General features: G+C 43.3%; 1 protein-coding gene across 1 annotated transcript; it reads right to left on the bottom strand.

The window, feature by feature from the left end:
• Positions 1–393: 393 nt before the first annotated feature.
• On the bottom strand, positions 394–15561 carry PPP1CC (protein phosphatase 1 catalytic subunit gamma). The gene is made up of 7 exons (XM_058851644.1): positions 15295–15561; positions 6295–6426; positions 5036–5266; positions 3817–3921; positions 2640–2863; positions 2082–2216; positions 394–1644 (listed from the first exon to the last, which is right to left on the bottom strand). The coding sequence occupies exons 1-7, from the start codon at positions 15347–15349 to the stop codon at positions 1555–1557; spliced, it is 972 nt and encodes a 323-aa protein (XP_058707627.1). The 5' UTR covers positions 15350–15561; the 3' UTR covers positions 394–1554.
• Positions 15562–20833: the final 5272 nt, after the last annotated feature.

A 20833-nucleotide genomic window follows, 5' to 3' on the forward strand; every position in this document is an offset into this window, starting at 1 on the left:
AGCCAGGCACCCTGAGCCTCCTGCCCCAACAGCCAGCAGTGATAAAATGGACTCCGGTTCCCCATTTCACCAGAAATTTAGTTCTCTAATTAAAAACCAGAGGAAATGGGTCTGCTCTCAGCTCCAACCCTCTCAGAGCAGCACTTGCACTCAAGGCCATCCCCTCTGTGCACAGAACAATAAACAGTTCCCCCACACCGTGCGCTGCTGCCTGGCTCCGAGCAGGGCTGTGGCAAACACCAGCTCAGGACCAGTGGCCCCACGGGCAGTGCTGCAGGAGCTGCACCCCTCGGCTGGGAGGGGCTAAACCTGAGGTTCCAGACCCAGAGCTAAACCCAACACTGCCGTTTAAAATCACCTCTTGCAGCTCAGACAAATCCAAACCAAGAATCCGTGGGTTTCCAGAACAATTTATTTCTCTACGTCAGGCCCTTGGAGAGCAGTAGTGTATATGTTGTGATAAACTGACACTGAGAAGATTTAACAATTTCTTTATTTAATAAGTGATTTTCACTACATGATATTTTACACTGTCATCTGTTCAAAAAAGATCAACAGTTTTTAAAAAACAAGATTCTGTGAGAGATTTATATAAACCGGTGATCAAGATCAACACCTCTGGTTGGCTTATCAAGCAAGTTTCTAGGTTTCTTTGTAGAACAAAGTCTTTATGCTGAAATGCACAAACCCCTTCCAGCAGATCCAGAGCCATTTCTGTCACTCCCAGAGCCATTTGTGTCACTGCCCCGGGACTGCTGTCTCAGCACTGGGATCTGCTCGACTGAGCACACGGAAACTGTACAAAACCGTGTTCACTTTGAGCATGGTCAAGCCTTTCTGTTTGCTATTTCCAGCCAGCACTTCCTTTTCTCTCCGAGAGGAAGGCATGGATGGGAAGCCCGGCCAACTCGGCAGGGGGGTTGTGTACAAACGGGTTTCTAAGCGAACTTTGGCTTCAGGAAAGAGACACAAACACTTAAAATAATGGCTTTGTCATTTGAAGTATATGGAGAGGGACGTGTGTCTGAATTAAATATACATCCTACCAGTGGTGCTGGCAAGGTTGAAGGTTATTCCTAATGTCGACAGCAATAAAACTAACGTGTACATGACAAGACATTAACATAAAAGCAATCCCTTTAAAACAAAATTGAACGTAAAAAAAGTTCACAGTGGTTTTTATGAACAGTATGTAATTGCTGACAGGAACAATCTCTACTCTCACAGCACACGAGTGCCCTCTTTAGATCCTAAAGAACAAGATTTACACTACTCATGGAACAGGCCCTGCCAGCTCCGCGGTTACCGGCTGGCGGGGAGATGCTGTGGAGTGTGCAGCTGGAACACTGACACAGGGGGACTTTCAAACTCTTTTCCTGGGAGGGAGGAAAGTCTTTCATTCGCTGTTACAACCAGCAAATGTCATTCATCAAATGGAAAGGAAAACCACAAACACATTATCTATTTTGAGCAAGCTGAACAGCACACATGATAGGTTTAAAAATGAAGGTTATAGACTATGATACAAGTCCCAACAAGGCAATGCCAAAGTGACTATTTCTTGGCTTGTTTTGTGATCATACCCCTGGGAGGTGTTACGGGTCTGCTGGAATTGGGCTTCTTCTTCTCTGCAGGTTTCAAAATCTGAAAAGACAGAGGGGTCATTTAGCAAAAAGTTTTAGCTGTCTTCCAGTGAAACAGTAATTCTCTGGTAAAGGCACTACCTTTAGTGGTTCTTCTGGGCAAGTCTCAGTGTGCCAAGAAATCAATGTTTCCTGCTCCCAAGCTGGGCTTTGGGATCAGCTGCTCCAGAGCCCACAGCAGTGGGAGCAGCTGACAGCCAACTGCTTTGCCTGGGTGATTTAATTCCAGGATAAAACAGTTCCCCGACTCACACCAGCACAGGGTTATCACGTTTTTGAAATGTGAGTGCAAACACTGCCCTGTCTACAAGTGACAGCTGTAAAGATCTATTTGAAACAAGTCTTACTGTTGTTTAACAGTAAAATACTGATTCAAAATAGCACAAATTTAATGTGTGACCTCACTAAGTAGGAGGGAAAGATCTTCAGATACTGTACCTGGAAAGAGCACATTAGTGTTTCATCCACACTCATCATGGCACCCGCGTTATCAAATTCTCCACAGTAATTTGGGGCAGAAAAGAGAGTTACCAATTGTCTTTTTGCAAAAAACTCATATCCATCTTCAACCACCTTTAGAGACAAAAGCAGAGGTGTTAGTCTGGGCAGCTTCCTCCTGACAAGGTGCAAAGCAACTTTTCCAGAGGCAGGTGCTGAAAACGTGGCTTTGTTTAGGGAGCATGAGTTTCAAACTATTACACTGCTCAAACTGCTCAAACAGGAGCATCACAAGGACCAGCTCAGCAACAGAGTCCACTAACACTGAGAAAGCCCTTGCTCAAGAGAGCCAGAGTTTATATGAAAACATTCATTATAAAGGCTGTTAAACACTGGGGCACATTCAGAGACCCTCACAGGTATTTACAACTTGGCCAGACAAGATCCTCAGCACCTTGGGCTGACAGAGGTCTGCCCTGGCCTGGGCTGGACCAGGTGACCACCTCAGGTCCCCCAAACCTACATTATTCTGTGGTTTAATGTACAAAATGAAAATACCTGATGAGCTCTACATATGAGATCCAAATCATGTTTATGAAGAAACTTAGCAACCACTTCAGCACCAAAAGTGAAGGACACTCCTCTATCATTTTCGCCCCAGCCCAAGACATCTTTGTCAGGGTCAGACCACAGGAGATCGCACAGGAGACCTTGGTCTGGTACATCCGTGGGGCGCATGATTCGTCTGATCTGCTCCATTGACTGCAGGTCTGGTGACAAACCTGTTCACAGGGAAGACACAGGCAGGCCCCAGCTTAGTCCAGCTTTGCTCTGCAGCACTGACATTCACCCAGGACAAAAATAACTTGGATTCAAAGTGATTCACCGCTGCCATTTTACGTAGCTCAATGGCGACATTCACTGACGTTTTTTAAATCCAGCATTTGTTCCAAAGTGTTTGGAACAGAAGTCACTTTCTAGGAGATTTACTGGCAGCAAGATAAAGCAAGGCCATTTCCACATTTTACAGGATTACAATAATCTCACTAATATTTTGCAAGTGTCTGATAAAAGACCTGTTAAATAAAAGAGGCATCAACACCAGGAATCACAGGAAATGTTCTGTGTCATGATCAGAGCCCGTAAGATGAAATAAAATATCAAACCTATCTTGTACCATTTTCCACTGATGTGAGTCCCTGGGCAACTGTAATGACTCGCAAATGATAAAACATTTAAGGTGCAATCTGTATTTTATGACCAGAAAAAGCTGCATCATGTGGCATAAATCAATTTCTACTAATTAAACTCATCAAGTCATACAGAGCTTAGAGCAACCTGACCCAGTGACAGGAGTCCCTGCCCATGGTGGGGGAAATTCTACTGACTGATCACCAAGGGTGCCTTCCAACGCAAACCGCTCTGGTTCTGTGGAAACAGATGTTTTCAGGACAGACATCAGACTCCTGCTCATCTAAAATAACTCTACAAGGAGTCTCTACTCCAAAGGAGAGGCTATTAAAGGTGCCTTTTGGTAGAAAAGGAAGAGCAGATCATCGTGTCTGAACTGGCTCCAGGATTCACAAAATTGACACTCATTGAGCCGAACCTTTCCTCATACATGAGCCAAGGCAGAGAAAAATCCCTGCTTTGAAGCTTCAGCAATGTAAACATAAAGCTGCCATGACCTGAGTTTTCCAGCTCCTCAAACATCACCTAAGGAACTGCTACTCACCCCCGTGACAGCAGAATATTTTCTCATCCACAATAGCTGCAATTGGTAAACAGTTAAAACAGTCTGTGAAGGTTTTCCACAGCTTAATATTGTATCTTCTCTTACCTAGAAGAGATTGGGAGAAAAACCCAGTCAATGTGCTTTTCAAACACAAACACAACCAACCTAACATAGATGCCTGAACTTTACTGAGACTTGCAAAAGTCAGCATTAGAGCCTATACATAATTGATCTTCTTTGACTTATTTGTTTAAAAACAGTGGCAAAGGTCCCTCAGTGTGGAACAGCTTCAAGAACACCATAAGTCTGTTCAACAGTTGGCAACCAGGCTCTCCAGTCCCAACTCTGCTTTGGCAAATTATCCCTTGGAGAATTTGATCTGTTGGAGAAAATCTTGCCATTTGCCATTTCTTTCAGGGGAAGACAGCAATTCTTGAAAAGCAGATTTTCTTTAAAATTCTGCTTTACCACAAAAACTGGCTTTCGGCAAATAAACAGGACTGAAAAATGAAACAGGACTGAAAAACGAAACTGCCACAGTTTTATGAATTTCAAAGGGACTCTCCCAGATATGAACCCTGAACATATTTGTGATATATGACTAAGCCTGTGATTAATCTCTGAGGAGACAACTCTGAAATACCACACATCTTTGTTTCCTCACAAGAGGAGAACAAGACATGGAGTGCACATCTTGTCATCTGCAAGCCAAGTGTGTCCCACCACACAAGTTCCAACATGCTTCAGTGCACAATTAATTTGACAGTATCATCTCTACATTATCTGGATTAAATCACATCCTTTGAAACAGGAACATTGGCTTCTACTTCACAGCAAAATTACTTGTTGTGTTTGGGAAAGGTCTACATACAGCCCCCATCACACAGTCTGTACGTATCATCGTCAGATGAATGAAACAGAGGTGAACCTCTGTAATGCACATCAAATTAAGGTCTCCCATCTCTCATTAGATGCCCTTATCTTATGATTTTTACCAGTGAGAATTGTTAACACAGCAGCAAACAAAATTACCCACTTGGTTGCTGCTTTGTACTGTGAAGATCAGACTCCAAGAGGACCAGGGGAAGGACAGACTCCCCTCTGTAAAATAGGCCAAGGCCCCTCTAAAGAGCACAGAGGGCATTTCAAGTTAGGAAGGAACCACCTAACACTGCCACCCTGCTGTCCCTAGCCAGAGGCACACACGCCTGGTACTTACATTCATCATAAAACCCATAAATTCTATTGATGCTGGCACATTCGTGGTTCCCTCGGAGGAGGAAAAAATTCTCAGGGTATTTAATTTTGTAGGCCAATAGAAGACAAATTGTTTCTAAAGATTGTTTTCCTCTGTCAACATAATCACCAAGGAACAGGTAGTTACTTTCTGGTGGAAAACCCCCATATTCAAAGAGTCGGAGCAAGTCATAGTATTGTCCATGGATGTCACCTGCAAGGAGATTCAGACATGACACTTAAGTGACCCTTCACTACATTCTTTGATTGATCCTAGAGAAAGAATAAATCAAAGATACTTCAGAAAGAAAAGAAGCCTGCAGTTAGATACTGCCCATAACGTACTTAAAATGACAGGTAATGTATGTAAAATTATCACATTTTGACATCTATGCAATGGTAGTTACACAAAAATATTTGTGTGTATAAAACAAAATCAAGATTCCAAGGAACCAACTGTTTTCTGGAAAAACCCAGTAATTCAAATTCTAGCAGGGAAACTGCATCAAAGATGAAATTGGTTTTTCCTGCCTTTGGTTTAAATCATGGGCTTGTTTATGACAAGCAGAACACTAAATTGTGATTTTAGACTACCAATATTATAAATATGGAATGAGCTGCTTCAAATTGAAATAAGTCCTCTGTTTTAGAGCAGGATAAAAAACTATTTGCTGGAAGCTTTCAAAATTGCATTATTGAGGCTTTTATGTTGACATCCTTCATTCTTTTAGCATAAGTAGACATGTACATGTGAGCAAAATGAGCACTGCTGTATGCAATACAGTGAAACCAAACTAGAAAGTAATTCCAAGAAACAGAAATTTAAGTTTCCAGCAGAATTTTAAAATACTGTCAAACCACAAGTCAGCTTTGTATGGCAGCACACTAAATACTGGGGTTCCTCATTGCTTCCCCTTGTTCAGTCACAACTGGGCCAAGCATTATTTATTTGATAACTTCTTTACAAAACTTCACGTGAATCTCTCCCCCAACCTGGTGAAACTGGACCAGTTGTGCTTTGTGTTTGAATTATTTTGGTCCCAAATACAACTCCCTCATATTACCCCCTCTCCACTCCTCAGCCCTATACATCCAACAAGGTTTTTATTTTACCTTTTGCTACAATTATTTATTAATTTCACTGTCAGTAAGTGAAAATAGCATCTGGCACTTGTTCTCTGCTTAGGATTTGCATTTAGCTGACACCTCCCCCAAGATCAAACCAAAACTCACAGTACTCACCACAGATTTTCAGTGGAGCTTCAAGTTCTAGTAGAATAGGCTGACTCAGGAAGATTTCTCTGGATTTCAAGCACAGTCCTCTAATTTCATTCTCTTGAAGTTGGACATTTTTGCCTGGTTTTGATCCTCGCACTGTCGGAAGTCAGAAGTCAGTTATCAAAACCAGCAACATCCCTGGTGTTATTTTAAGAGCCTGACTAAATGCCAGAGCAGCACTGAATGAGGAGATACCAGGGTAGGATCGGTGTACTGGGGTGAAATGGCAGTGCCAGGGAAAGGGGAATGTGTTCTGTTCCAGTCGTATGTTACTTTCATTTAACAGAATTCACGGCTCAACACTTCCCCCGTTAAAAATGTCACATTTTAAATAGCATCAGTTTAGTTCTATTCAGTTATAAACCCCATCTTGGGCCGTGTGACTATTTACATGTTATTTTTTAGTGAAGCAGTAACGTGCTTGTTCTCTGCAAGCTCTCTGAACTTGAGCAAAGGCCGTCTGCCACTCAGTCACTGACAAATGTGCAAGTTTCCCTAAACCAGCAAATCACCTTGCCCAAGACAGTACCTAAACAAGACCACAGCACCAATAAATCCTGTACTGGCCTCTTCTACACTGCAGTTGGAAAACAGGGAAGAAAAATACGCACATGACTGGAAGGCAAGGACTATCAGTAAGGAAATAGTTTTGGATCATGATGACAAAACAGCTGCCATCGTCACTGCCTTTGAGCAGGGTAAGAGAAGAGCCAGTAGGAGACCAATCTCCCAGACCCAAAGCATTTCCCCCTCCCAACTCCTATCCTTCACACCATCACTGCTTCAATTTGCCCCAGTGCAACAATTCATGAGTGTTCCTTTAACATCCATTAAAGTTTTCCTTCCTGTTCTGGACAAGGACATCAGCCCGTCCTGAACAAGTTCCACACTCCTGTTTCTGTTGTCCAGAAATACAAAGAACATTTTTACAGCAGCAGCGCTGTAACTACGGCCCAAATCGCACACAACAGCATTTATGGGTTAAGACTGGATTAAAAAAAATTATGAGTATGCCATTACTGGTGAAACCTATATTTTTTGTTTGGTGTGAAAACCAGCGACAACATCCAACAGTGATAAGGCTAAAGAAAAAAAGAAGTAAGTGCAGCAGTCATCTTTCACAATGTAACCCATTGGTTCAGCTGCATCAAAAGCCCAAACACAGAGAACTTGGGTCACAGATGGGTGGAAATGCTCTGCCAACACCTCCAGAAACAAAACCCCTCCACTGCTAAGGCTGCCAGGTTAGGTGGCTTACTGTGAGCAACTCTATGGCATTGAGACTGAAGAATCTATGCCCTTATCCAAAAAGGTCTGGTCTTTAATTGCAAAAAAAGCAAGCAACAAGCCTGAATCCTTTCAAACACAAGAACCTACGCAGTATTATCTTCCTGAAGTCCTGAATAACTTAGTAGCTAGCTACCACTTCAGTCTAAATCCTTTGCTACTGTTTAACCTCCGAGTGAGAAATCTGAAAGCTCCAGATGACTCAAATCTCTGCCATCGCTGTGGGCCTCGCGCTGTATGAAGCCAAGTGAGAACTGCAGTGGGAAAGGCTGGGGGTGCTCGAGGCAAATCTTAGGAACAGCAAGAACAAAAAACAGTTGTGTTCCAATTTCTCACTAGCACAGAAGCTCCTGACTTTTCCACAGGCCTCTGATCAAGCACAGGAAACACTGCTTAGTGAGAGTGCACCTTTATCTAGACCATGAATAAAATAATGACTGTGTGACAGCCACCAAATCCATGACACTGGATGTGATCTCTGCCAGCACTCGCAGTGTTAGTGCCACAGCAATCCCTCCCTGCACGCTGACTCCCAGAGACCCCCGTCAGGGTGGCACTGCCTGCCCTGCAGAACCACTGACAGTGCCTTAAACCACAACACCTTCCCTCAAACAACCTTCAAAACCAAACTCGAGCTCAGATCACAGTGCATGCTCACAGTGACATTACTGTAGGTCAAAAGTCACGGCTTTAACAGTGTTCTCTTTCAAGCTCTACCTGCTCCTCTGTTCCTCACTGCCCACGTGTTATCACTCACCACTGACACTACATGCCAACACTGGAATTACCACTGCACTTCATGTCTTTCATTAAAATCTCAGAAGTAATGAAGCATGTAAATGGAAGTTAAATCTTTGTCACAGCAGTTTATCACAAATGAGGCTTTTCATCCACACAGTAATTTTTTCATCCATACAGTAATTTTCCAAAGACTCCTGAGCAACAAGCAAGTTACTCAAAATGCCAAATATCCAGAAGCAATAAAGAACAGAAATTTTTAGAATTAAGTGATAAACTGCCTGAATTGTAAATATAAAATGGATGGTCACTTAATTGTAGATTTTACAATTCATCTTTTTTTTTTTTTTTTTTTTTGAGACAATACAAAATACTTTTATTTAGTTTTCTGTGAAGCCAAAAATCTAATTTGCCATGATTTGGTCTTCTTAGAAATTGCCAAAACCAAACTCCGTACTTTACATCCATAAATTAAAAAGTACAAAATATTATATAGACTATGCAATGCACTGAATCACTAAAGCTCATGAATAAACATGTGCATTCATTTTTGCTCAAGATTAAATGAAGATCTGAACACTGTTTCAGACATAGGTTTTCCAGGTTTTTCCAATAGATTTTTATTGAACTGGTATAATCCTCACACAGTTTTAGTCACTGCCTGTAAAAAACCTTGACAAAATTAAATGATGCTTTACTGCACTTCCAAAACTCACTAGGACAGACCCCATGGATGAAAGAACAGGAAAAATTGGTTCAGCTCTGCCTGCCAGTGACATTTTCACTGCTTTGTCCAACACAGAACCCGGACAGAGGAGATGAGCGTGTTCAATTTCTTGTGACATTAACCTGTATGTCCTGAAAAGCTGGGAAAACAAAAGTGAGTTTGGCTTCAGAAGAACCAAAAATGCAGAAGTGCATCTTGGTTTGAGGAATCCGTATTTTTAGTGCAAGGATTTTCTCATCCACAATGAAAGAGCTGGCACAGATATGCAGGATATTCAGTCTTAATGACTTCTTAAAAGGTTTTTCTGGGTCTTCAAGTTACTTAGTCCTTCTAAGAAAGGCAAAAATAGTACACTATGAAAAATATGTTGTGTTTACAGTTTGTTTCTCCAATTTGGACCAAAACAAAGCAGCTTGTGGAGATCAGACAGTATAATACTAATTGACAGCTTGGTCATGAAGGCAAAAGAGCAGCTCGATAGTACTGTACAGGCACATTTGCCCTTTCAATGCATAAAAAATAACCTCTCAAAAATGACAGCCTGGAACTGACAGTGGAACAAGCTAGAGATTAATCATTTGGGGAAAAAAACCTCAGCCCATTTCAAGTGGTATTTTACTTGTGTCTGAACATGCTGCTGCAGCATTTCCAGACAGCAGAATGTTCCCACCCTCTTTAGGCAGAGATGCTCCTGTTCTTAGAAATAATTTCTCTAGAAATTATTCTCTGAATTTCAGTGTCCATTCTGGGCAGTCTTCTAACAGGTAAAACCTTTCTTACTGTACAAATACCAGAAGCTGTAAAAAAAATAAGCTCTCCACTAGATGGAAACGACTGTAGAAAAAAATCCCTCCCTGGATCCTGGATGATCTCTGCAGGGGCTGCTCTGAACACAAGGTCCACTATTAAAATTATCGTTGATTTCCAAGACTGGGAGAAACTGATGGAAACAGAAGATACCAACTCCAAAATGAGTGTATTATAAACAGTGCAGTGTGACAGGTGCCCAGCAGAGGGGGAAAGGAAGGAAAAGGAAGAAGAACAAGAACTTGAGGCACCCTGTCATTCTGGAGCAAGCAAACAGCAAGTACAAAGTGTTGCTGCAGCTGCCAGGAGTCAGAAGACTGCTTGACATTGAGAACTATTCTACATTTCCCTGGGAGGGATAAATGGGTCAGGAGCTGGGGGATGCAGAATGTACAACAGTCTGAGACCATATGCATGCAGAGTACAACAGACTCCCACTTTCCAACCCACCCTCAGCATTTTCCAATCCTCACTTTGGTGCCATACAGTCCTTTACGTCAGTCAAGGTTAATATGAAAGGGACAGATACTTAGAGAAGTATTCGAAAATAGCAGGAAGTTCAAAAATGCCAGAAATTGCAGTGATCCAAACATCTCATTTCCATTCAGTATTGCATTAAAAGAAGCAGCTGAAACACTGTCAACTGAAGTGTGAGAATCAAGTTCTCCTACAGAAAATGTTTAAAGAAAAATAGTCTATCTACAGGTCAGTTCATTTTTCTGGCTTATTAAACAAGTCTCTCAGTTTCACCACATTTTACGTTAAGATGTCTGCAATCATAGTGACATTTCCAAAAATACTGCAGGTTGGTTTTAATCTAGTTTTTAGCAGTTCCTGATGACAGTTTCACAGTCAGTTTTGCACCACAGGCACAAAGGGAATAAATAACTTGAAAGTGGTTGATGTAAAAAAGGTTTTACTTTACTGCAGGCACTACCAGCTTTCATGAGATCGCTTCAAATTCAAAACTGAAATGGAAAAGCATCTTCTCAGTGCACAAAGCTCTGAAAAGTTCTCATCTGCTTTCTATTATGTCAAAAGTTCAGAGCAGAGTTATCAAATGGAAGATTCTGTGTGACTACAAGCTTTTCCTCTTGTAACGTATTTCCACACTGCAGACAGGTGAGGAGCAACAGGTACTCACACTGCTCACAAACAGGGGACAAATTCCTCCACATCACTGATGGCAACAGGCACAGAATTTAACAGACTTATCTGAATCCATGGCATTGATGAGACTCTAATGCTGGTCTTTGGAATGAAAAGAGTTTCTATTTCCCACTCTTAGAAACTGCTGCACCACAGCAGGAAACAACATCAAGCTACACAAACTAGGGAAAATTATATGGTTTGAGGTCAAAGTGTTGCTTGTCCATGAGAAACTCCATCATAGCATCCCAGCTCATCCATGAGTAAACGTGACATTTCAGATTAACATCTCTGAGAATCACTCTTATCCCAGTAAAGGAAGCTAAAGGGCAAGTAACCCTGCAGTCCCAATTAATGCTGTATTTAGCAGAAAGGTGAAAAAGAGAATTACAGGACTGCTTTTGGGAGAAAACATCTTCTCTGTGGTGAGCAAAATCTTATCCGTGCTCTTTAGCTCAACTATTTTTAATAAGTAGATGATAATCTTTCCCCATTTAAAGCAAATTAAGAGAGAATATCTCCTTGACATCTCTACAACAGGCTTTACTGGGAATAGAAATCTGTGGGTGTATAAACAGAAATGTTTAAGGATTTAAGAGTCTTTTTGCTGATTTTAGTGCACTAGCCAGGATTGCAGCTTTCAGAATGGCTACCACCATTGTAGCCTCATGTGGCTTTATCCAAAGTAGCCTCCATTCATTATTCAATTTTCCCTTAACAGTGCCTGCAGAGGATGCAGCACAGGAGAGTTTTACAGAAACAGATTTCAACTTGGGTCACTTAGGTATGTTGAAATTGTTATTTCACCCATTATTTACTGTTACCATGGCAAGACTAATACACTTCAATCCTGTTTTCTAAATAGGTGACTGTGAGCTCCAAACCAGACCCTACTTATCTGGAAAAGCTGCCAGCACATGAGATGAAGGAAATGGATAAGGAGCTCAAGTTATAGAAACTCCATCTGACATGACACAGAAAGGAAGCCACGCTCACACTCAGGGAGTCTTGGGATTTGTCACTCATTCTTTACTGAGGCAAGCAGGAATTCTGCCATTTCCTGGAACCCTTTCCAAGACCATACAGGTGCCACTGATTTTTTTATCTTACAAGGAGTTTTTCAGCATCTTCTTAACTCTTGGCATTTTTGACTCAGCACACTCAGCTGCAGTTGCTGCCTTCAGTAACCCTACTAGAAAGGGCCTAATTTGCTCTCATGTTTGACCCCTCCTATTCCTCAGAAAGTTGAATTAGTTCCATCAATATGTGAACCTGTATCCAATATCAAAGACACTTAAAAACACTTCAATATTCAGTGTAGGATACTGTTACTTACTACAAGTCTTATTCTCGTGAATATTACAGTTACTGAAAGTCACAAAGTCAGACAAGCTGTACTCAGGAAATTGCTCCTAGCAGGACACAACCCTCATCAGTAAAAGGAGAAAATATGAATTCAATTACAGCAGAAGAAGTCAGTATTTTCAATATTTTCCCTGAATGGCTTTCCAAGGTTGAGAACATTGCTACTGGAAAATGGGTTTTTGTGACATTTCAACGCCAAAAGGTTCTGTACTATAAACATATGGAGCAAGGAAGACCAAATATTTACCTTAGAATGAGAAGCTGAAGTATGTATTTCTAGGCCTTTTAAAGAACAAGTTAATAACTTCACCTAAATAGCCTAATGTGGGTGGGAGAACATCACTATTTGGGGGAAAAGTAGGAATAATGTCAGCTGAGCAGAGGAGTCAGGATAGAAAGCAACTAAAATCCCTCACAAATACATTATTAATATCCTGCATTAAGGACAAAAGCAAGAGAAATTTATTATTCACCCTTCACTTTACCTCAACCATTAGACTTGATTCACTGCTTCTACCAACAGGGCAATGCTAAGGCACATGATAAAAGAAATACCTAATTGTATCTGCTCACTGATTTCCAGTATTTCATCAAGAATCTCCTTAGTACTGGGGTTTGTTACCTTTAGAAAGGGCTAAGCCCCCCTGCTCAAACCCTTTTAATTTTAGTAGCAAAATCACCTAAGTTAACTGCTATAAAAATGTGTAAGTATTTAAAGTTTAAAGAGAGCTATAATGAAATACCAAATTGCTCTAAAATTACAGCTTGCACAAGGATTTGGGCAATTCAGTTTGTGAGCTGATTATTAAACCAGATTTTGCAGTGTTTTCATGCCTGAATATGATTTTAATCTGTGTGCAGCCTTGTCTGAAGGGGTATTGACACAAAGCTCACGGGCACACCACTTTGTGTAACTAACATTATGCACTTGTTCTACCAGAACTGCACTGAAAAGCAATAATTTGTTTGCTCTAAATGTAAAATGCAATGTGTGCTAAAATGCAGCAATATTTTAGGAAAAAATAAAGTATAAAAATGACACTCAAAAAGGTCAGTCATTACTCTCTGTCTGGCAAAGATGTTTAGAACAGACATTTAATAACCAACAAATAAAGCACTAACACAGGTTACTAACACCAGTAATTGGTTTAAATACTGAAAGACAATCAGTGCCTCAAGGAATCCAAAATCCCAGCTGCAATATTAATAGTGAAAAAAAAAATAAATTAATTTCAGTTCTGGCAGCTGATGCAACCTCAGGTAACATCTGTAATTGCTTAAAAGAGGTCAGTAAACCTTCTGAAGTCTGATTTATGAACTCTTATCTGCTCCAAACATCTAATGCTGATATAAACTGAGTAAGAGCAGAACATATTGACATAGTACATCTTACTACTTTTTGAAACTTTAAACAGAGAAATCACATTCCTTTCTAGGAAAGGTCTAACCCATGCTTTTAAAAATTAAAATTTACACTTTGAAAATATTGCATTAGTTACACTAGGGGAAATCAGTAAGAACTGTAACTAATACCTGCAGTTAAACTGAGCATGTATTAATATGTCACCAACCATATGACATACGAGACCTGACATTTACAAGTCGTATTACTAGATTTTCAGGAAAATCCTGGTCTAACTTTATGAAGGGAAATCTTTAAATAATTGAAACCAGGGTGGTTTAAATTGGTAACAGGCAAAACCCAAACTGGATCAGAGGAAAAACTCCATTTACTTTTACTTATTCAATAATCCCATAATTCATCTACAGGATTTTTTAACTCCAATTGATTTCTAGAGTAGAATTTCTGTTCCTCTGCCTGACCTTTTTGCTATCCAAGCATTACACAAGCAAAATCCTGTAAAAAGGAAAGTGTGTAAGAAAAGACATTTCTTCATCATTTTTCTCAGCAAGATTTCAGCTGACTTTATGCCAAATGGAAAAAAGTTAAATCCCTGACCAAGCTTTTCAACACTAAGTCCAGATGAGATGCCTGCCCTGACACACGTGAAATGAAGCTGGATCAAGGATAGCTTCCTTCTCTGAACAATTATAGTTTTCCTTGATGCCTGGAAGTGAATTTGCCACTGGCAACTTCTCAGTCTTTTGCCCTAAAAATCAGTCAAGCCCAGTCCAGTGCTGATCCCTGCAAGCGAAGGGACGATGCTGGAAACACCTCCTGCAACTTCCAGGTCTTCCTTTGCTTTACAAACTCCCAGGCAACTCTTTTCACCTCAAAGTACCAGAACAGCAGACAATAAGCCCTTTTTCAGACTGTCTGAAACACCAAACCCCAACCCTCTATTCACACCTAAAAACCCACCATATGTTACGAATTAAGAGCCAAAATCCTATGGCAGCTTTAATGCAAGCAGCTAATCAAAGCTAAACCCAGCATACACTGAAACCCATGACAGTCTCCTCCCGACTTGCTGAAAAGCTACCTCCAAACACTCTTCAAACACGCTGAGTCTTATTTCCAGAGCCCCACGACTACCCAGCCATGCACTGATCCCATGTGTATGCGTGAAAGGCAGCCCAGGCTTTTTAAAAGACCTTCCTACCACAATACTACTAAATTAAACATCCCTTCATTCGAACATACGACTAGATTAAGCATCCCCTCAGAACTGCAGGGGAGAAGGAGGCAGCCGGCTGGTCCCAGCATTGCACCGGGCGATCAAAATGCAGAAACGCCTGGGAAACACGCGGGCTGAGGGGAAAGTTGGGGCTGCGGGGCCGAACCAGGCGGGGAGGCGGCGGCGGCGACCCCAGGCAGACAAAGCGCCTCACGCCCCTCCATTTTGGTGCCCCCTCAGACCGCGCCGGGCGGGCGGGACGCGGCGCATCGGCCCCGCCGCCCCCCCAACCGCGCCGTCCCCGACCCTCACCCTCCAGCAGCCGCTGGATGATGCTGTCGATGTTCAGCTTGTCGATATCCGCCATCGCCTCTCAGCGGCCGGGCGGAGCCCTCCCCGCCGCTCCGCTCGCGGCTTGGCCGGCCCGACTCCGCTCCTCGTTCTGCCCTTTCCTGTTCTGCGCCTTCCCTCGCTCTCTCTGCCCCCCCCGCCCCCTCAGCACAGAGCCAGCACTGAACAAAATGGCCGCCGTCCCCTCAGCGGGCTCGCCTGGCGCACGGATACTACGAGCGCGACGCGGCCCGTCGGAAACCCTTCATGGGCCGGGCGGGAAGAGGGCGGGGTGATAGGGCTCCGCTTGCGGGCTCCTTCCGCTCCCGGGACGGGAAGTAGTGCGGAGGTGCCGCCTCCCGGTGTCGCGACAGTCGCAGACCGGAGGAACCAGTGGTGGCGGTCACAGAGTCCCAGGATCCAGTAGGTTGGAAAAGACCTCTGAGATCGTGGAGTCCAGCCTATAACCAAAAATCACTATGCCACCTAGGTCATGGCACCAAGTGCTGCGTTCAGTGGTTCCTTGAGCGCTTCCAGGGGCAGGGACTCCAGCACCTCCCAGTGCAGCCCATACCAATGTCTGATCACCCCTTCTGTGGGGAAAGGTGCCTCGTAGGGCTCCTGAAGCCTGGGGTCTGCAGGGAATGGGAAAGGGCCACCATGGCCTTCATGTTGTCCCCCCACTGTGATCATGGCCCCACATACCCGAATGTGAGGGAGATGGTGGTTTCAGGTGGGATTTTGGGGCTGTTCACCCCACTTTGGGGCTGGGGGAGCACAGCCCTCATGTCCTTCACCTCACGCTGAGCCACGTCTGCCTCACGGGTTGAGGCAACGTGTCCTGAGCAGCCCCTCAGCTCCAGAGCACCTTCAGACACGTGGCTCTGCACCTGCAAATCCTTCAAGAAACAAACATACAGCACTTTCAAGTCCTGGAGGATGAAGGAATTAACCTCCTTGTTCAAAAGCGTCTCTTGCTACTTTAGTTCACATTTCTATTATTCTACATGTAGCTACAGCTTGGCTACTGGATGGTGTTTGTCCAGGAGACAGGGTGTGCGAACCTTTCCCACTGTTCAGTCCTCATCTTGGGCTGAATATTGTTTAATTGCTTTATTTACTCCTACTTTAATTTGCGGGGCTGGCTGTGTCAAGCTCCTTCCTCCTCCCCTCCCTTCCCTGCGTGGATTGCTCCCACTATCCTGTTGGATTCCTCCTGCCGGCAGTTATACAATATTCATTATGGCTCATTGCCGTGGTGGGGCCGGAGCAGAGTTCGGATTCATGCAGGTGATAAAGCAAAGGACTTGCAGTCTCAGCACACCTCAGGTGTGCAGGAGGAAGGAGATAAGAGGATGCAGAGTCTACCTGAAACACAGGCTCCAACCCCTTGCAAGTGCAGCCTCAACGCTCCGCTTCCCCGAGCGAGCGCTTATCGTATGGAACACGCCCAAGCTGATATGCTAATCTTAGTCACGCTGGTGTAAACCCAAAGTAACCCCATGGAAAACAATAGAGTTACTTCAGATTTACTTCAACGTGACAGCCTTTGCAGATTTACATCTATTTTTGTGCTGCACCTTCTCGGGGAACGGCCCCCTCCGGCTCTTGCACCAAATGCTTTCTTTCTCTTTCAAATCCTTCCTAATTCTGCAGGGTGAGTTGTTCTCTTGGACTTAGCTGAATTATTTAACAAGGAAAATTTGTCCTGTGTTTCCAGAGGAGCCTTCCTGGCCTTGTTTTAATTTCTGAAAATATCTTCATCTCATCTCACCCTTCAGCCTTCTCTCCAGGGGCAAGTCCTTTGGGGATCTGAGCACCTTTAGTGGGATGCTGAGTCCTTTCCACTCCTGTTAACGCTCTGGGAAATGGAATGGATGGGAAGAGCTTAGCAACCCAGGTGCAACCCAGGAGATTGCTTGGGAATTCACTTGGAAACTCTGTTCTTCTCAAAGGACAGAACCGGCCCTTCAAAAGAAGGTCAGGGCAAAGAATCTATCTCACTTGCTGAACCATATCAGCCAAGGTCCAAAGCACTGACAATTCTTGTCAAAAGAGGCGTAGCCCGGAGGAAAGAAGAGAAATGACAGATAAAGGTGAATCTGTTGAGGCCTTGTCATCTCTTTGATAACCAGCTCGCCTTGTTCCAGCTCCAAATCTCAACAGCAGCTGCCAACACTTGGTGTCCTATTCAGAAGGGGCTGGATTTTTGCAGAGGGTCTTTCTCATTCTCATAAAAAAAAAAGGGATCCTTCCTTATCAGTAAAGTCTGTGGAGAGCCAGTTATATTAAAATGCCACCACAAAATTATCTCTTTAATAAGGTAGCTTTTCTCTGCAGGAAATAACCAGTCTTGCCCCACACCCTGATTAGAAAAGGGACCCAGCCAAGGTGTTATAAATATTGTGAAACTGTTTTGTTCTCTGGTGTTGCTCACAACAATGATTTATTTCTAGAGGAGGAGCAAATTTATTTCCAGAGAGGGAACAATAAGGGAAATCCCTTTGTCCTTAAACTCTGCACATGGGCCTGAAACATTCTATAATTTTGAAGCTCACGCTTCATATAGCAACATCTCCACCCCTCCTTTCAATTTGTCTACAGTTTTTTTCCTACTTTCCTACTAGCTAAATACACGCTGATGAACAATTTGTTCTGCACAAATCACTCACAATTCACAGTTCTGAGACCTCTAGGTCTTTTCTTCCTTTCCCCCCTTGAAATTCCACAAATCACCACTTTGGTCTCATTCATTGGAAGCCTCTGTGTAAAATAACTTTCCCCACTGGTTTGTCCTTGCTCTCCCTTGCATATGTTGCTTTATTATTGTATCGTTGCTCATAATCTGGTTAAGTTTAAGGATATATAAATTATATATATAATACCCACCTACATATAGAAGGAAAATAAGATTTCAGTATTGTTCTGTGCATCTGTATAAATATATATATATGCATATACATGCATGTACTGTGAGTAAATATAATACATATTTACACCATGTACACATACATACATGTATATATGTGCAACAAATAATTAAATATTCCCCGATTTATTCCTGTTTGTAGGTGGATCCTGAGGAATGTAAGGCACCCACACTTTTAGATTACATATTTGCTAAGCCCATGAAATTCAATGTGTTTGTGTACATTTCAAACAAAGATCTACACCGGCTCTTCAAACACTGCCAAAACAAGAATGGGTGACTTGTGGGTCAGGTGTTATTTTTCCTAACTCGCTCTGCAGCCAGGATTCCAATGTTTTCATAACTCCTACTGTTTGCACCCAGCTTGCCTGGTGTTACAATCAAGATAAAGCCTCATGCACAACTCTTGCTTTTCAAGCCTGAAATATTTTGCTAACCCCCAAATTTCAGCAGGGTTTTGGGGGTGGATGGTGCTGATTTGCCAGACAAAAGAGGAGCAGCTGGAACAAGCTGTGAGGCTGATCTGGAGATGGAAGTGTCCGTGTCCTGTTCCGAAGGGAGCTGATGACGCACACGCAGGAGTTTTCTTAGTGTCATGTTTTATTTACAAAACACACAGTGCCACGATCTCCCTCCAGCAACAAAACTTGTGGATCCTACACATTCCTGTGCGGAACTCAGCGAGGAGCTCGGGGCTGGTGGCTGCTCCTGAGCCTCCAGCTTCGCCTTGGAGCTCTCCAAGGACTCAAACCTTGTGCAGAAACTGAATGAAGCCTCATTCCCAGCCAGCCAGCAGCAGGATTCCTGCTGGAGACTTCTTCTCACGGGTGTACCCTGCATACCAGAGCCAGGCCTTGATTTCCACCAAGCCAATGGTTTCCCAGTCTTAAGAGTTGGTCTCCATCTGAAATCTCCCCCAAAAGTAGCTGTCAACACCAATGACAAGTCCATCTCAAGCTTTTTAAAATCACGTTTTTGATACCAAAGGTAAAAAAATTCAGCTCAGAAAATTTTGAGGCAGGTGATTTTGACATGGCAGAAATATGATTTGCCATTCCTCCCCTACTGGTGGGTTTTTTAAAAATCTATTTATTAAAAGTTAATGTACTTCATGAATTTCTGGTGAAAGGTACTTTCAAATGGAAAAATATTCTATTGGTCAGTTTTGGAAGGTTCATACTTGCAAAAATACTACCAATAAAATCCTTCTCATATAAAAATGTCGTAAGTCCCTTTTTTCCTAATATAACAGTGACCACAAAAGGATTTTTTCTGCTCCAGCTCTTTGGATTAGGAAAAGCCAGCACATTCCACACTCTTGGTGAATTTCTAAGATGAATCCGACTTTTAAAGCTCTGAGATGAGGCACAAGAGCCGTTTGGATGTGTCCTCTCCGTGGCTGAGCATCCCTGGGCAAGCGTGGCCATCGTCTGCTGTGCTGCTTGGAAAAAGAGGAGAAACAGCTCCAAAAGAGGCTTTGTCCTACTTTAAGTGGAGAACAGCCGTGGCGGATCAGTTGACGCCGCTTTGGCACCGAGTGGAGCCCCGTCTTCCCCTCTTCCTCAGGAATCCCTTTGCTCCGCCAAAGGGAGTTGCATAACTGGCTGGAAAGCTCTTGTGGGCTTCCACAGGGCTCAGCTGAGGCGTTCTCCAAGAGGAGAAGGAAAAACACGGACACCAGCCAGTGCTGGACACCCAGCAAAGGGTTTTTTGCCTGTTTTCCAGCTGGTTTGTGGTGGGGTGAGCACAATTTTCCTTTCCCTCTGCAGTGTCAGCAGCTCCCAGCATGGCTCACCTGGATGTGGTGGTACAGAGGGATGTGGGCAGACCTTGCAAAACAAGGAGAAGCAACTGCTTCTCAAAGTGGGGCATTTCTGTGCAGCTGCAGCCTCACGTGGCTCGAAGGCAGCACATTGTGGATGTTCCTCATTGCACTGGCCAGAGATGCACGTTTGCAGCCTGGGACACGGCCTCTGATCTCAGCCCAGCTTCATGGCTGAGCTGCTTCTCTAATTAAAACCCATGAAAAAGCAGGATCAGGAGGGCTGTCAGGGGAGCAGGAAAGTGGAAATAGGATGAAGGTCTGGTGATTTGAAATTGGTCAAATGGCTGCTGTGCCTCTGCCAGTGGGAGACACACCACTGAACATGAGATGCAGGAGCAGGAAAGATGCATGCACTCCAGAGATCCCTAATTCATTCATTTCCCATGGAAATTCAGGTGAAATATGTGGCAAAACCCACCTGCAGGTGCCTGAAGGCTGGTGAACCAAAGCCTTCCCAGGGACAGGTAACAAGTTTACAGAGGGCTATAGCTTTGCTGATCCAGATTTTGTTTTCCCTTACACTCCTGAAATTCCAGAACAATCCCATTGGAAGCTCTTGGACACCTGCTCATATGCAGCATTTGGAAACGTGGTCCATTGTGAAGGTAGGTGCCACGTATTTTTGTTTATTTGTTTCTATTCTCACCTCCTCCTTGCTGCTCTCTGCTCATGAGCCTGGCAGATTTTCAGGAGCTGGGCTGCTCTTACGTAACACTGCGCCAAAATTGGTGCGAAAGGATTTGGAGGGATCTGTGGCTGGAATCACC

Source organism: Poecile atricapillus, chromosome 16, assembly GCF_030490865.1.
Source record: "Poecile atricapillus isolate bPoeAtr1 chromosome 16, bPoeAtr1.hap1, whole genome shotgun sequence".
Classification (NCBI taxonomy): domain Eukaryota; kingdom Metazoa; phylum Chordata; class Aves; order Passeriformes; family Paridae; genus Poecile; species Poecile atricapillus.

Coding starts and splice junctions, on each gene's coding strand:
- PPP1CC (XM_058851644.1), bottom strand. CDS start 15,349: ATGGCGGATATCGACAAGCTGAACATCGACAGCATCATCCAGCGGCTG. Junction 5,267..6,294: donor AGCTCCACTGAAAATCTGTG/GTGAGTACTGTG, acceptor ATCTCCTTGCAG/GTGACATCCATGGACAATAC. Junction 1,645..2,081: donor CACTAATGTGCTCTTTCCAG/GTACAGTATCTG, acceptor CTGTCTTTTCAG/ATTTTGAAACCTGCAGAGAA.